The sequence below is a fragment of the Glarea lozoyensis genome (assembly GCF_000409485.1).
Source record: "Glarea lozoyensis ATCC 20868 chromosome Unknown GLAREA14, whole genome shotgun sequence".
Classification (NCBI taxonomy): Eukaryota; Fungi; Ascomycota; class Leotiomycetes; order Helotiales; family Helotiaceae; genus Glarea; species Glarea lozoyensis.
The window spans coordinates 938,963-953,617 of NW_007360988.1; the positions used below are offsets into that span (position 1 = coordinate 938,963).

At 46.3% G+C, this 14,655-nt stretch overlaps 7 protein-coding genes across 7 annotated transcripts; 3 read left to right on the plus strand and 4 right to left on the minus strand.

Moving 5' to 3' along the window:
• Positions 1-147: 147 nt before the first annotated feature.
• GLAREA_06903 (Winged helix DNA-binding protein) lies at positions 148-2,841 on the minus strand (the record flags this gene model as incomplete). Its single annotated transcript, XM_008080851.1, has 3 exons — positions 148-1,419; positions 1,469-2,430; positions 2,487-2,841. The coding sequence occupies 3 exons, from the start codon at positions 2,839-2,841 to the stop codon at positions 148-150; spliced, it is 2,589 nt and encodes an 862-aa protein (XP_008079042.1).
• Positions 2,842-3,706: 865 nt separating this feature from the next.
• GLAREA_06904 (uncharacterized protein) lies at positions 3,707-4,242 on the minus strand (the record flags this gene model as incomplete). The annotated part of the gene is made up of 3 exons (XM_008080852.1): positions 3,707-3,903; positions 3,958-4,021; positions 4,072-4,242. The coding sequence occupies 3 exons, from the start codon at positions 4,240-4,242 to the stop codon at positions 3,707-3,709; spliced, it is 432 nt and encodes a 143-aa protein (XP_008079043.1).
• Positions 4,243-4,829: 587 nt separating this feature from the next.
• GLAREA_06905 (uncharacterized protein) lies at positions 4,830-6,635 on the plus strand (the record flags this gene model as incomplete). Its single annotated transcript, XM_008080853.1, has 1 exon — positions 4,830-6,635. One exon carries the CDS (start codon positions 4,830-4,832, stop codon positions 6,633-6,635), a length of 1,806 nt encoding a protein of 601 aa, XP_008079044.1.
• Positions 6,636-7,878: 1,243 nt separating this feature from the next.
• Positions 7,879-8,645, minus strand: GLAREA_06906 (Translational machinery component; the record flags this gene model as incomplete). Its single annotated transcript, XM_008080854.1, has 5 exons — positions 7,879-8,030; positions 8,090-8,250; positions 8,368-8,391; positions 8,441-8,489; positions 8,579-8,645. 5 exons carry the CDS (start codon positions 8,643-8,645, stop codon positions 7,879-7,881), a joined length of 453 nt encoding a protein of 150 aa, XP_008079045.1.
• A 555-nt stretch (positions 8,646-9,200) lies between these two features.
• On the plus strand, positions 9,201-10,982 carry GLAREA_06907 (NAD(P)-binding Rossmann-fold containing protein; the record flags this gene model as incomplete). Its single annotated transcript, XM_008080855.1, has 5 exons — positions 9,201-9,319; positions 9,636-9,696; positions 9,748-9,859; positions 9,909-10,057; positions 10,104-10,982. 5 exons carry the CDS (start codon positions 9,201-9,203, stop codon positions 10,980-10,982), a joined length of 1,320 nt encoding a protein of 439 aa, XP_008079046.1.
• Positions 10,983-11,566: 584 nt separating this feature from the next.
• GLAREA_06908 (Ribosomal protein S5 2-like protein) lies at positions 11,567-12,201 on the minus strand (the record flags this gene model as incomplete). The annotated part of the gene is made up of 3 exons (XM_008080856.1): positions 11,567-11,607; positions 11,666-11,987; positions 12,133-12,201. 3 exons carry the CDS (start codon positions 12,199-12,201, stop codon positions 11,567-11,569), a joined length of 432 nt encoding a protein of 143 aa, XP_008079047.1.
• Positions 12,202-12,599: 398 nt separating this feature from the next.
• Positions 12,600-13,413, plus strand: GLAREA_06909 (Winged helix DNA-binding protein; the record flags this gene model as incomplete). The annotated part of the gene is made up of 2 exons (XM_008080857.1): positions 12,600-13,054; positions 13,101-13,413. 2 exons carry the CDS (start codon positions 12,600-12,602, stop codon positions 13,411-13,413), a joined length of 768 nt encoding a protein of 255 aa, XP_008079048.1.
• Between the last annotated feature and the right edge of the window lie 1,242 nt (positions 13,414-14,655).

Below are 14,655 nucleotides of genomic sequence, written 5' to 3' on the forward strand. Positions count from 1 at the left end.
TCTTGATCTCACAAAATATGGCTTTTGTGTAAGCTCTATGTAACGCCTGGCATGAAACAAGAACAGCCGAAAAATAGGCACAAGCCCAAATGTAGAAGAAATCCCAAACCCAATGCAAGAGAAGCTTTACATTCTGAAAAGATCTACCTAAGCGCGGACAGCTGCACCCAGTGCACCACCAGTAAACTGAGTGCCTCCAGCTTGTCTTGGTGCACCAGACCCACCGCCACGACCGCCACCTCGGCCACCTCCACCACGACCGCCTCCACGGCCACCACGTCCTCCTCGTCCTCCTTGACGTTCGAAGGCGTTGGCCATTCCTTGTGTGCGGGTTTCGAGTGTGCGTTCGTTAGACTCGATGAGGCCGCTGGCCTTGTCGGAGAGCGTAAGAGCCAAGCTTTGCAGTCTGCTCAACTCAACACCCTTGCGGAAGATAATGGAGGAGCTGACTTGGTCGAGAGCAGCAGCAAGTTCTTCATGGCTGATCATCTTGCTCACAATAGCGGCGACCTTACGGTCAGATAACTCGAACATAGAAGAAAGAGTGGAGACGGAGAGAGTATCGTAGTATGGAGCATAGGTGAAGAGATAGGTTCGAAGACCTTCCTCTTGAATCTGTTCCGAGAGCATGGTCTTGATCTCTTCTGGTTTAGCCATGAGCTCCCATATCTTAATTGAGTGGATGAACTCGGTTGCCTTCTTCCACTCGCCGGCAGCCAAAGCTTTTGAGGCTTGCATGACGTGATCTCGAGTGTTCTCCGGCGGACCTGTGAAGATTTGGCGTTCATGGTACTCTAGCATGCGTCTGTATGTCTTGCTGATAACCCTCTTCTTGATATCAGGTGACGATCCTGTTTGTGCAAGAAGTGGAATCTCAAGCAACATGCTGCAGGTGAGATAAACGCACTCCAATAGCTCGAGGTTGATGTGCATGTGGAATGGAAGCTGTCTTTGGCGTTCGAGGCGCTCCTGCTCTGGTGAAACCTGGTTATATCGCTGGATCATAACACCTTGAGCCAGTAACTCCTTCTGCCGTCCACTACCACAAATCTCCTGTAGTGTTGTTTGTGCTTCGTAGACAAGACCCGCACGGAAGGCACAGAGACCGACCTGAACGAGAGTTCTGTTGAAAAGAATCTGGCTATGGACGTCGAAAGCGTTGATAGTCTCTTGTAAATGTGACATGAGCATCATGTCACGTGCCTTGTAGTAATTGTCGTGTAGGGCAAGGAAATAAATCTGGCAAAGCATAGCTCTGGCACGGATGATGCCTTCGCTGTTGATGAAAAGGTAGTTGCAAAGAATGTTGACGAGAGCAGTGGCATCAGATGAGCTACCACGGGGGGTGATGGCAGATTCCAAGGAATCAGGAATGGCTTTCCAGCAGTTCTCCTCAAGTATCTTAACTACAGCAGCTGGCTGGTAACGAAATCAGTAGGGGTCTGAAAGAGCAAAGTAGAAAACTGACCTTAAAGTACACATGCTCCAGTCTACGCATAACAACCCGATTGAGACTGTCTTGGGAGACTTGAAGGCTCTCGTCCTGGCGGAGAGATTCGGTGTATAGAAGAGTGCGAACTATGTTGTTATAAAGAACGCCCTCGTCAGACAGTCTGTCAATGTATTCTGCAGTATGAGGATCAATGTGCTGAAGTGACCGAGTGAGTTCGTCGTCTAATCTCTCTACATATGATACAATGCTTCCTGGGATTTTAAAAGTCTGACCGGGTGTAATGGTTGGAGGTTTGTCGTCATCCTCCCATTCTTCCGCAGTCTCGACTACTACCAACTCTCGGTTTGCTTCGAGGACCTCGAGAAGTGTGCCAAACTCTTTCTCCGCCGCTTTCCACTGCTCCTGGGACATGAATGTTTGCACACCAGTGGTAAGGTCGAATCGAGTGGAGACAAGGGTTAGAAGTACGCGGACTTTCTGGTAAGGGGTTGTGGCAACTTCGTAGAGCTTCTCCATAATCTTGATCTGCTCGGTTCTGTCGGTGTTTTTCTTTCCTCTTGATTCCAAAATCGTCCGCAGGTGCTTGAGGATACTTTCTGGCGTGAACTGGAGTGTACGGCCTCCTGGGCCAACTGTTGAGAAGCCCTCATCGTCTATAGGCTCACGAGTCAAGGGGACCGATTGCCTCTTTGGCTTTTTCTCGACAACGACCTCTTCCTCCTCGTCAGACTCCATAAAAGCATCCTTGTCAGCGTTGTACGCATCGATCTCCTTCTGGAATTCTTTGTTGTTCTTCTTGATGCGTTGCTTAACAGCGTTTAAGCCTCGTGCGTTTGTCGCATTCATTTTCTTGGTGGAAACTTTCTGCTTGGCAATAGTCTCATTCATGAAATCCTCCAATTCTGTAATAGCCTTAACATAGATCTTCGGCGTTGGACCGGCCAGCTTCTGCTGCTGTCTGTTGAGCTTATCAAATTCTGAATTAAACGTCAGCCTCGTAGCACGCGCATAAGACTCTCCTCAAAAGGTTTACCTGTCGAAATTGAGCCCCAGTCATTGATTTTCTGCCCATTTTCGATAGCCTTTATGGAAGCCTCCAACTCCTCGAGTCGTTTGTCTTTCGCACTCTTCACAGTCTTGACCCGTTCTTCGTCGCTGCCGCTCTCGCTTTCTGAATCTGAATCATTTTTCAAGAATTTATTAGCACCGGTTTTCTTCCCATCCTCGCTGTCGCTGCTATCGGAGTCGTCGTCTTCTTGGTCGTCATCTTGCTCGTCGGAGGACTCTGCTTTTTGCTCTTCGTTGTCGGAATCTTCAGAGTAGAGCTCTTCCTCGTCGGACGATTCACTCTCGCTGGAACTATCGCCTTGTTGAAAGAATCGTGACATTGTGGATATGGCGCAGTTATGTTATTGTAGGAGTTGTTGCCACACCTGGAGTCGATGGTTGTGAGATGCGAATTTCTGAAAATCTTGTCCCCACTACGGCAGGTTGGTGTCGTCGCAAATGGCGGGGCTAAGCGAGATCTTAGGGTTTTCGAGATTTCCTGATTAGGAATTTCTACTATGAATAGCTGCAACTAGCGATTGCTATATAGAAAAATCAACTTCATTGAGTCAACTCTTGGCCTGTAGTTTTCAAGGAAATGGATTCGCAGTGACTCGTTTCTCAGTGACTCATGAATTTAATTCGACTCACTCGATCTCTAACGATATGCGAGCACTGGGCTCACACCAAACGTGCACATCAACAAAGCTCAATTCAAATGTACATTTACTGTAGGTAGTCTCGAGTGACTGATCTTCTATGAGCAATATCATATGACTCTGTTTCTTATATGACCGGAATTAGCTTCTCCGGTCTCAAATCAACCTTCTCAAGTTCTGGTATGTCCTTGAAAGTACATGCTGTCTAGAACTACCACCCCGATTATCGTAGACCCCACGGGCGTTGCACTTACTGTTGCTATTGGAACTCAAAAGAATCTGCAATAAACGCATATCATTGACCCGCGATAATCCATTATACAACGATCTATATACCCAACTATGCATCGGTTGAGGTATCCATTACGCAACTCCAGTATCCAAGATTAATAAGTAAAGCCTATCCCAGTTTTCCAATACCGATACGCCCCCAGTTAATTTTTGCCCGTACGCCTACCAGATGGTCCCTTTATAACCGTTTTGCCCGCGGAAACTTCCAATTTGCACTTGCCAAAACATCTGACCATAATACTCAACAGCATCTTCTCTACACATCTCTCTGCAACCAGTCTGGGTGATCTATGGCCCTCCATGGCTTGATATTGTCGGGATTCGCGTTACGGCTTTTTCTAGCCTGTTCAAAGACTTTCTTGGTTTCCTCGTCGGACATTAGAGTTTTGAAATCCATAACCTCTTTATTAGCAGTCTTTGTCGATTCGCTGAAATCGCGGAACAGGCTTTCGGCTTCATAAAACACAGTCAGCTACATATCGGCAGCAGTATAGGCGAATGACATACGTGAAGTCGCGATGGTAGTCAAAGGCTCTATCATTCTAGGAATACATGTCCTTAAATTGCGAAGCTGTTTTACAGTCAGATAATAAAAAATGATTGCTAGTGGAACGAACTGACCTGAATGTGCATTTCCTTCAACAATGCCATCCCCTTCTCTAGTTGCGCTTCATCCCAACCCTCCTCATTACCAAGACCAGGTGCAGGATTGACTTGCTTTATCTCGCCATTGATGTTCCCGACATTCTTAACTCCAGGCAAATGTTTCTGCAGACCATTAGGTTGAGCCATTGTGAGACACCACAGCTGTCACTGGACACTCAGGGTGTGTGTCTCTCTTCATGAGCTGAAGCAGTTAAAGGGTAGAAGTCGAGAAGAGTCGGAATCAGCTGCAGGGGATGGAGCCACAATGTGGGGTACTTCAAGCTAACTGCAAGTGTAAATAGTTTATGAAATCATAGTCTGATGTGGGCGATGTTGCTCGCATTGTCTTGATGGACATTCACAGGATAGGGAGAACCATAAAGCTGCGCCGTACATATGGATTAACTACAGAAAGCCTGAATCTCATGGGTAGAACTGATACTATATTCAGTTATTGGATAATATTTGCACCTCATACAGCGACTGGGATCTGCTATGGTACGAGATCAATATGCATTAATAGGTGTTCAACTCTTGGAAAAGCAGCTCCTCACTGAGAGAGAACATGTTCAGCAACAAGGTGTTGTTCTGGCTGCCGTAGTCGGTATCAACAAGCCCCGTTACCAGGAGCTACCCCGCCAAACTTTTTAGATGATCCCAGTTCCAATAAGAAAGCTACATCAACTCAAATCAACCTCACACATCTTTTCCATCTGTCTGTTGTCCTGGCAATTATGGAACAGAATAACGAGAACGACCGCCCGCCGAATGGCACACGAACCTCATTTTCAATGGACAACGAAGAAGCTTTCACAGCAACCCCTCTCACTCAGGTGGAAGCTTCCCCTCAAAAGGTGGCAGATAACCCTACCTTCATGCAAAATCAAATCGCCATCCAGCGAAACCCTTCAACTGCTAGAGAGCACGCGTCCGCTTTGACGCGACAGCTTTCGACGAAGTCGAGTAATCACGACGTCACCGCTATATCCGGCTTCACCAAACGACTCTCTGAAACAAGTAACCAACATAAGCTGGAGGAAGAGCGTGGCGTGCAATCAGAGGAATCGGAGGAGTCTTATACGAACGCTTTAAATGGCACGACAAGTCAATGCCTTCTCACAAAATCACCATCAGAACGCTCGACAAGGTCCGTTAGGAGCGTACATGCTGTTGGAAGTTATCCATTAGGGAGTTTGCGAGTCCACTTACCATCTCCAACTCGATCTGTTGGTGGGGGCAGACCAGATGAGCGCCTGAAGTCGGGCGACGTGTTGATAGTTCGCGATGTTCCTAGTGGTTCTTTATTCGGCTATGACACGGTCGGCTTCAACGTCAAGTCTGATAATGGGTCGAAGTTCAATGGTTTAAGAGATATTCCACCAGGAATACATTTCATCTGGGGAGGTTCGAGCAATACCTCGATGCGCAATGGTTTCTGGATTGTCTCTGCCAAGCGAGCTTCGGATGAATATGGCGAAATTCATGTGAGGAGGTGGGACAAGGAGAATGAAGTTCTCGCTGAAGAGGTCAGCCAGGCTGAGGTTCGAATTCAGAGAGAAAGTCTTCCAGAAATCTTTGACAAGCTGCACCCGTACATGCTCCCTCACGCAGACCCAAATACAAGTCTTATCACTTCTACCGCTACTGTGTCGACATCCCCTTCAACTCCAACCTCGCCCACGCACGGAAGGGACCCAAATCTGTGGCATCGCTTAAGCTCATGTATTAAAGGGGCGCTCATCACTAGAATTACGGGTAAGAAGGAGTGGAACGAATGGCAAGTCAGTTCGGTCCATGACCGTCAGGATAGTACCCCCATCAGCCATGATGCGAAAATTGGCGACCTCTACGGCGACAATGTTCTTACCTTCATATTTCCAAGTCTCCAAAGAACATTTACAGATGAGTCGATCGGACGGGAACGTACTGAACAGGCACTCGATTCGACTTCTTACATCTTGAACGTTATCTCCAATAACACGTCTCATGACGACGCGGATGAGATTGTTGGCGAGGTACAGTTTTGCTACGTGACGGGAATGCTCTTGGGGAATATTGCTTGTATGGAGCAGTGGGCTCACATTGTTAAGACAATGTTCCGTGCATTTGATCTTGTCTTACAAATGCCGGATTTTGTTCGAAAGTTCATAGAGGCTGTTCATGCTCAATTCAGCTATGATGATGAGGGCCTGGAGGGCAGCATACTCGACCACGATCCAAACTTGAGTGAGGATTTGAAGCTCGTTCTTACTACATTCAAGGCACGTCTTAATGAAATGCTCCTGGAAAGAGGTTCTAGTATCACAAAAGAGCAGACCGCTGTAGGAACAGCGTTTGGGGACTTGGAGACGTTACTTTGGAAATGGGAATGGGATCTCCGTGCCGACTACGTACGCTCTGGAAAGTACCAAACCGAGGATGGCCAGTGGATTGATGCCGAGCTTAAGGAGTTCCAAGCCGAGGACGAACGAGGTGAGTACGCGCCAGCCATGGTCGAGCTGGATGAGTACGGTCGAGAGAAAGGTCTCCTTTGTTTTTGATTTTCTGTTTTCTAACTCAACGGTGCTCTTTTTCTCAGGTCCGTATTCAGGTATCAAAGTTGACCCTGAAAGACGTGGATCTCGATTGTCTGTCAGGCTAGCTCTCAAATAGAACTGTACCGAAGGATTCGCTACCTACTCTCGGCTTTGATCAATGGAGGTCAACTCGAGTTTGACATCTCTGATCTCGAGTTTCTCATTTCGCCAAATCATGTACAACATTACCTACCTACATACGGATTTCTTCGCCTTTCGAGCATGGCATGGTTCGGTAACGGAGTTCTAGACGGGCAAATGCACCTGGCAAGGAGTTCATTGTACTATTAAGGTATTTGGGTTCTGTAAATTAGTCGCATCCGTACATAAAACATAATGTAAAATGTATAATCATTCAGACGTCTATTCTTCAACACTGGTTTCATAAGCAATTTTCAAGTGTCATTGAGAAACAACACCTTCAAAATAAGATATAGGCATTGACAGTTAAATGAAAGTGCATCTTCTCTCCTTACTTATTAACTCGTCGGCCAAATAACTAAACAGTACTACCAAGTAACTCATAAGTAGACTGTAGCATATGTTAGTACCTGACCAAACTCAACTCATGCTTGAGTAACTCATTAGATTAATTAAGTTGTTTGAGATGCTCGTAAGCACACTGTATGTGATCGTATAATCTGCGGGTCGTGGGCTCCTAAGCATATTTAGGGACAAAGTCTGCCTCGGAGATAAAAAACGATCAGCGACTGTGTCAACTTCCCATCTAATACCTCGTATCCCCGAAGGTAGGTTAATATGATGTTCAAAATCCCCAACTAGCTCAAACTTCACGCTGTGAGTTTCTTGTTCTTAACAAAATCTGATTGAAATTAGAAGAGGTCTTGTTGGCTTGAGAGGTTTAGATAAAGCGTACAGCTTCGTGTCAGGTCAGACAGATATAGTATCTCAACTAACAGCTAACTGGTTCCCCACTCGGCATGATATTAAATGGTATCAAATATGCTGTCTGTGATTGAGAAATCTATTGAGCATAAGGACCCGGGCACGCGATTGATTAAAAACATAATTTGTAAGACAGTAATATGCTTGCGAAAACTTTTTGATTCTTCCTTTATAGTTGCGCTAAGCTATCGTGAGAGTAAATCTGGAGACCAGGCGATTAATGCCGTCCTCCGCGTCGTGTCTATTCCCAAATGTGATACCCATTGCCATGCAACCAGAACAGTAAAACCCAGCCAGTAATCTAAAGACGACGACCACGACGACCTCCCTTACGGCGGGTGCTATCGGATGGTGTTGGTGTGACATCCTCAATACGACCAATCTTCATTCCTGAACGAGCGAGGGCACGGAGAGCGGACTGGGCTCCTGGGCCTGGGGTCTTGGTGCCGTTACCTGGATAGTATGTCAGTCTCTTCTACTTCGTTTTATACATCTCCTAAATTGTATCTTACCTCCAGTGGCACGGATCTTGATGTGGAGAGCGTTGATGCCCAATTCCTTGCATCGAATTGCGACATCTTGAGCAGCCAACATAGCGGCGTATGGGGAGGACTCGTCACGGTCTGCCTTGACCTTCATTCCACCAGTAACACGGGTGATAGTTTCGCGGCCACTGAAATCACTCAGGTTAGCCTATGAACTATTCACTCCCATTTTATACTCCAGCCTTTGCCATGTGTTTGTTCGATCGGGTCCATCGTTGGAGCGGTTGATTCATGAGGTGACATACGAAAGATCAGTGATATGGACGAAGCTGCGCAAATGTTAGTTTTGTACCAATTCAAGGCTTTGGGGATTCGTACGTATCGTTGAAAGACGCAAAGATTCTTGCGACACCGAAGACGAGTTCGCCTATAGAAATAAGAATTAGTCTCTGAAGCTTCGTTGGAGGGGTTGTCCTCAGAAAGGTGCCTACAGGCTGGAGGGATGCATAAACTCACCATCTCTGACCTGAGGGCCAAGGGAGATGTTCTCCTGTGCTGGGCGGGCGGCTTTCTTTGGTGGCATGTTTGCGGTGTTGTCGGGTTGAATTTGGATAGATTGGGGTTCAAAAGTTCGCGATATTTTCTGGATTGGCTTGTGTGCGGTTTTTCGGATCAGCGCTTGGACCACTTTCCAGGTGGAGCAGGTCACGTGGTGCTGGCTACTGAGTGCGATCTTATTGTTCAGTTTCAACACACTATTAAATTTAATGGTATTTTCTTGTATTCTTTGCATTGTCTCAAGCATAAAATTTCTGCTTCATCTATTAGATACTTCGAACTACTATCAATCGCTGCACATTGCTAGGATATAGGAGGTGTCGCAAGTTGAAGTTGAAGAAGAAGCACCCTCGGTCTAAACCTGAGGCATCACTACACTAGCGTGGGACCAGAACTTTACCTCGTTTGAAATTTCAAAGCTTCTGCTTTTGATCTTTCTTGAGCATCAACAAACAACACTGAAGTTACGAATCTCGACCAATGAGTCGCTGCGATCTTCGCATGACAATCCCGAGATTCAAGGGCTGAGGTGGAGGAAAATTGTTATTTACGATACGTATTGTTTTCTTCGACTTCCAGAATGGCTTCCACGCAAGTGATAACTGGCCCGGACGACATGTCAAACTTCTCGATTGGCATCATCGGTCTCGGAGACATGGGGAAGATGTATGCTCGACGGCTCAGCGACAATGGATGGAGGTAGGTATCCTCTCTTCATGTTCTGCTGTCGGGCGACTTAGATCTGGTAAGCTCTTCCGCACTATTTCTCCCCCCTCCACAATGATGACTTGAGTGCATTTGGCTCGAGTATTCTCCTTTGCTGGCCTGACTATCATTCTGATACCAGGTTTGGCGCTGGGGTTTCACTGATGAAAAATCTCAGCTACCTTATTTTATTTTGTCTGAAAAACTATCACAAGATATCAAGTTTACTGTCGTACTTGACTGTAACTTCCGCTAACATGCTCTGATAGGTTTAGCCCTTGCTTGAGCACACACACTGATGCGATTGTAGAGTAAATGCATGCGATAGAGAAGAGAGATACAATGGTCTGAAGGAAGATTTTGCGCATAATGTAAATATAATTGGTTCAACCAGAGGTGCAGCAAGTGCTGAGTAGTTTTAGAAGCAAATTAATATTCTTCCAAATGGACATCTCGTTTCCCGCATGAGTGATTACATTATCTATAATGTAGAAGCTGCATCCATCGATAAAGTGGTAGCGACGTACGGGCCATGTATGAAACAAACCGCTGATAATGATGACCATTATTAACCATTCCTCAGCTACGAAGCAGAATGCCATCGTTGGTGGCCAGACTTCCTGCAAAGCTCCCGAGATTGCTGCTTTCGAAAAGTATCTTCCTGCTGATGTGGATATTATCTCCTGCCACTCTCTCCATGGCCCTGCCGTTGATCCCCACAATCAACCTCTGGTAATCACACTTACTCTCGTTTGGGTTTTCGTGTTAATCTCTTCAGGTCATTATCAAGCACCGTGCTTCAGACTCCAGTTTCGAAAAGGTCAAGAAGGTTCTATCATGTCTAGGCTCTACCCACGTCTACCTCTCCGCAGCTCAACACGACCGCATAACAGCAGACACCCAAGCCGTAACCCACGCAGCTTTCCTCTCGATGGGCAAAGCCTGGCACGCCAATGCCCAATTCCCATGGGAACTAGCACGGTATGTCGGTGGCATAGAGAACGTCAAGATCAATCTCACCCTCCGTATTTACTCTCAGAAATGGCATGTCTACGCTGGTCTTGCGATCTTGAATCCCTACGCCAAGGAGCAGATCCGACAATATGCTCAGAGTGTTACGGACTTGTACAAACTCATGCTTGGAGGCCATGAAAAGGAGTTTCGCGAACGTGTCATCGGGGCAGGCAAGAAGGTCTTCGGCAACCAACCCTTTGATGGAGAACTATTACTGAAAGATGAAATCCTCGATCGGTTCTCACTCGGCAAAAAACCAGAGACCCCTATGCCTAACAACCATCTCTCACTACTAGCGATGGTAGATTGCTGGTCCTGTCTAAATATCGTCCCTTACGACCACATGATCTGTAGCACACCTCTCTTCCGCCTCTGGCTCGGTGTCACGGAATATCTGTTCAGAAAGCCTGCTCTGCTCGATGATGTATGCAGAATCGCGATTGAGGACAATACGTTTAGAAGTGACGATTTGGAGTTCACATTCGCGGCTAGGGGTTGGAGCGATGCGGTCAGTTTTGGTGACTTTGAGGGTTGGAAGGATAGATTTGTTTCTACGCAGAAGTTCTTTGAACCTAGATTTCCTGACGCAACCAAGGTTGGGAACGAGATGATGAAGACTATTCTGGAGAATATGAAGAAGTGAGTATCGGCGGTTGGAGGTGAAGATACTGTAAATGTGAATGGAGGTAGTTTGTGGGTGATTGATTCGGCGTTACGACTGGGGTGGTGGTTATATGAAGAACTGTATACAGTAGCTGTCAGAATGTTAATGCATTTTCAATAATGACAACGCTAGTCCTCAAGCTTGCTTTGCCCGACTTGCTGTGTCAAACTCCGATGCTCAGAACTTTCTGTGGAGGTCCGTAAGACTTTATAAGATATTCATTGTACCAAAGGCCTCTGTGGAATTATATCGAAAGTACCTGATGTTCCGTGGGCGGAAGTTGACATACACAATATTTCATTTCAATCACATTTTTCATTTATACACCCACCAAGAATCCGATTCGTATGTAGGTTCGCCCACATCTCACAATAGTATTTTAACACTTTGCGTTCATATAACTGAGATTCAACGTTCTTTTCCTCAACTCCGCTTAATGTTGTCAGAATAGTTTTGCATTTATTTGCCTAGAAACCCTACAAGCAGCAAATAGCAAAGCCTGTCCAATGCAAATGCAGCACAAACCCATTCTCCCCAACCAAGCTCCACACGAATTCCATCCCTTAACGGTAAGACTTTTGGTATCTGGCTCTGGCTCCGGGTCCTGTGAATTATTTTGTCAGCATAACTCCAGTATAAGGCAAATATCCTGCACAGCGTACCTCCAAACTTCTTAGGCTCGCACCGTCTGTTATCCGCAACCAACAGTGTTCGGTCATACTGGACAAGCTGCTGCTTCAATGTGTTTTTGGAGTGCTCATCAACGAATTTTTGGTAGTAGGCGACGATTGATTTGGAGATGGCCTGTCTGATGGCGTAGACCTGGGATGTGTGACCACCACCTGTGACTCGGACGCGAATATCGACGTTGGCGAATTTCTCAAGACCAACAATGAGGAGGGGCTCGTAGACCTTGAATCGCAAGATCTCTGGTTGGACGAGGTTAAGAGGCTTTCCGTTGACCTTAACAAGTCCCTTTCCGGCCTAAATCCGAGAAAGATACAATTAGCAATCTGCAGCATTGTATCTCGTTCGACCTTGTTCCAAACAACTGGCCACCCTAAGTGCGCCTCCAAGATATTTATCCTATCAAATTCCCACTCCTCGAATTGAAAATTGGTGTACATACGCGGCAGTGTGCGACAGCGGTTGCTGTCTTCTTCTTTCCGAAACATTGGACGGATTGTGTGGAGGCCATCTTGAATGCTAAAAGAAGGATCGCAGGTTAGCCTTCTGCGATAATATTTCCCGCGTTCATATATCCTCCTAAGATCGAAATTTTCCAATAACAATAATTGCTCGTAAAATCGTCTGAGGTGCTGGGGAGGATTGCAGGCTGACGTACCTTCGATGGGGGTTGCTGTTGTCGATAGAGTCGGATCTCTTTTTTCCTGAGGTCTTTCGCGAAATCTGGAAGTGTGCGGTCGCAAATTCGCTTGGATGCGCTAGCGCGTTTCCCTGGAGCCGCTCTATTCACACGTGACATGGATTTCAACATCACATGCCAGGTTTACGAGGCAGTTACAACATAGAATATCAACCTCATAGGAAAGGACACCGCCATTCGTGGGCATTTGAAGGGAACGCAAAGCGAGGATGTCACGCAAAGGCGTTGGACTTGCGGCTTTTGACCGTTCCAGAATCACATCTGCTCAATATGCAAACCATGGCAGTAACCTACGAAGCTCACATTCAACGTCCCTCGCAACTCAACTCTCCGTCTTCCGTTCTCTTCTTCAACAGTTTGCTCAAACGCATGCAAAAGATATTCGTTCAAACCCTAGCTTCAGGGCTGAGTTTGCACGCATGTGTTCAGCCATTGGTGTAGACCCTTTGGCAAGCAGCAGTGGTGGAGGAGGCAAAGATGGAGGTGGAAGCTTTTGGGCCCAGATGCTGGGTGGCAGTGTGAATGACTTTTACTTTGAATTGGCTGTAAAGGTCGTGGAAGTCTGTAGTGCTACCAGACAGGAGAATGGTGGGCTCATTGGAGTTAAAGAGGTGCAAGATAGGATCATGAGCACGAGGATGGAGGGGTCTACAGAAATTACAGAGTAAGTGCTATGGACGATTTGCACTTCAAACTGCTGAACATGATAGGGATGACATTTTGCGAGCCGTCAATACACTCAAGCCACTTGGATCATCCTACTCTACTTTGACAGTGGGTCATAAGCTTTACATCCGCTCTGTACCCAAAGAGCTCAACACGGATCAAAGCGCCGTACTTGAAGCTGCTCAAGTTCTTGGCTATGTTAGCGTTTCTATGCTGATGCTTAATCTGAATTGGCCAAGAGCACGAGCAAAAACAGCTATCGATGACCTCGTGTCTGAAAGTATGCTTTGGGTTGACATGCAAGCCGGCGCAGAATACGAGTACTGGAGTCCGGGGTTTATGCTGGAGGCCGAGTAGTACTGCGGCTTCTAGTGCCTTCCAAAAACCCTCCGCTTACTCCTTTACTTTCAACTCCGAGGAATTCTCAATTGAAAAACAGTTGTGCTCAGCAAGGCTGTATGCGCCAATCAGCCTCTCAAGTGCAGTTGTATGGCCGATTTGGCCGCATTATCCTCAAACCTGTGGATATTCAACACTCATGTCGATTCGGTTACGATTCTGCAAAAGGAGACTTCAAAGCCTCAAATTTGGTGGTAGCAAGCTCAATCACGCCAATGAGACTGAGCTCATTCCATACTCCACAAGATCCGGCATTGCGCTCCCCGCATTTTATCACAAAGTAATTGCGTTTTCACAGTAGAAGCATCCACCACGGACAGCAATACGAGAAGTTGGATGATAGTTGTATCAACACAAAGCAAAGTGTTCAGCCTCACGGGGCGTTGCCAGTATTATGAACACTACATTGACCCCGTCCATTTAGATCTACATAGATCTTATTCCGAAACGTTTTCAATAAAGGAACCAGTGAGCAAACCGATTTCTTCAAACTCAAACCATATGGTGATCTCCGATATAGAGAATACATTGCAGGGACGGACACAAATGATAGAGAGAAATAGACAACAATGTTTTACTCAAGCCGAGGTATATTAGCTTGAGCAAACACAGATAGATAGGAAACAGAAACCAATATAATCAACATACCTTTTTAATATCTACGTGCAGACAGAAATCAAATTCTACTACATCCAACCTCCAAATTATCTACTCAGTAAAAATATCACCTCATTCAATCCCCTAAACTCGCCCCAACCTCAATGCCCAGATCTCATGAGGATGATCCGCCCAAGCCCCAGGCAGACATAGATAGACAGCAATGGAATTTGGAAATCATGATACTCACCAAAACTCACGAAGTCTACATCAAGACACTACTCAGCACCTCCTAAGCCAAAACCCAAACCGTACATCACCCATAATCCCGCATACACACATAATCTCAAGTCCCCACAGAGTCCACCTCCCTCGCAAGCTGCTCTGAAAACCCCCTACTATTCAGCCCTGCAACACTTTTAGCCTGCCAGTAAATTTCTTTCACAGGATCATTCCTCACTTTTGCCGTAAATACTATACATTACTATAACCTCCACCCCTCTGACTTCCTCACATCCCCCCTTCTCCTCCCACGCACTATCTAAAAAATCTCTCACACTCCAAATCCCCTTACACAATCCCAAATCCCCCAGATAATCTACC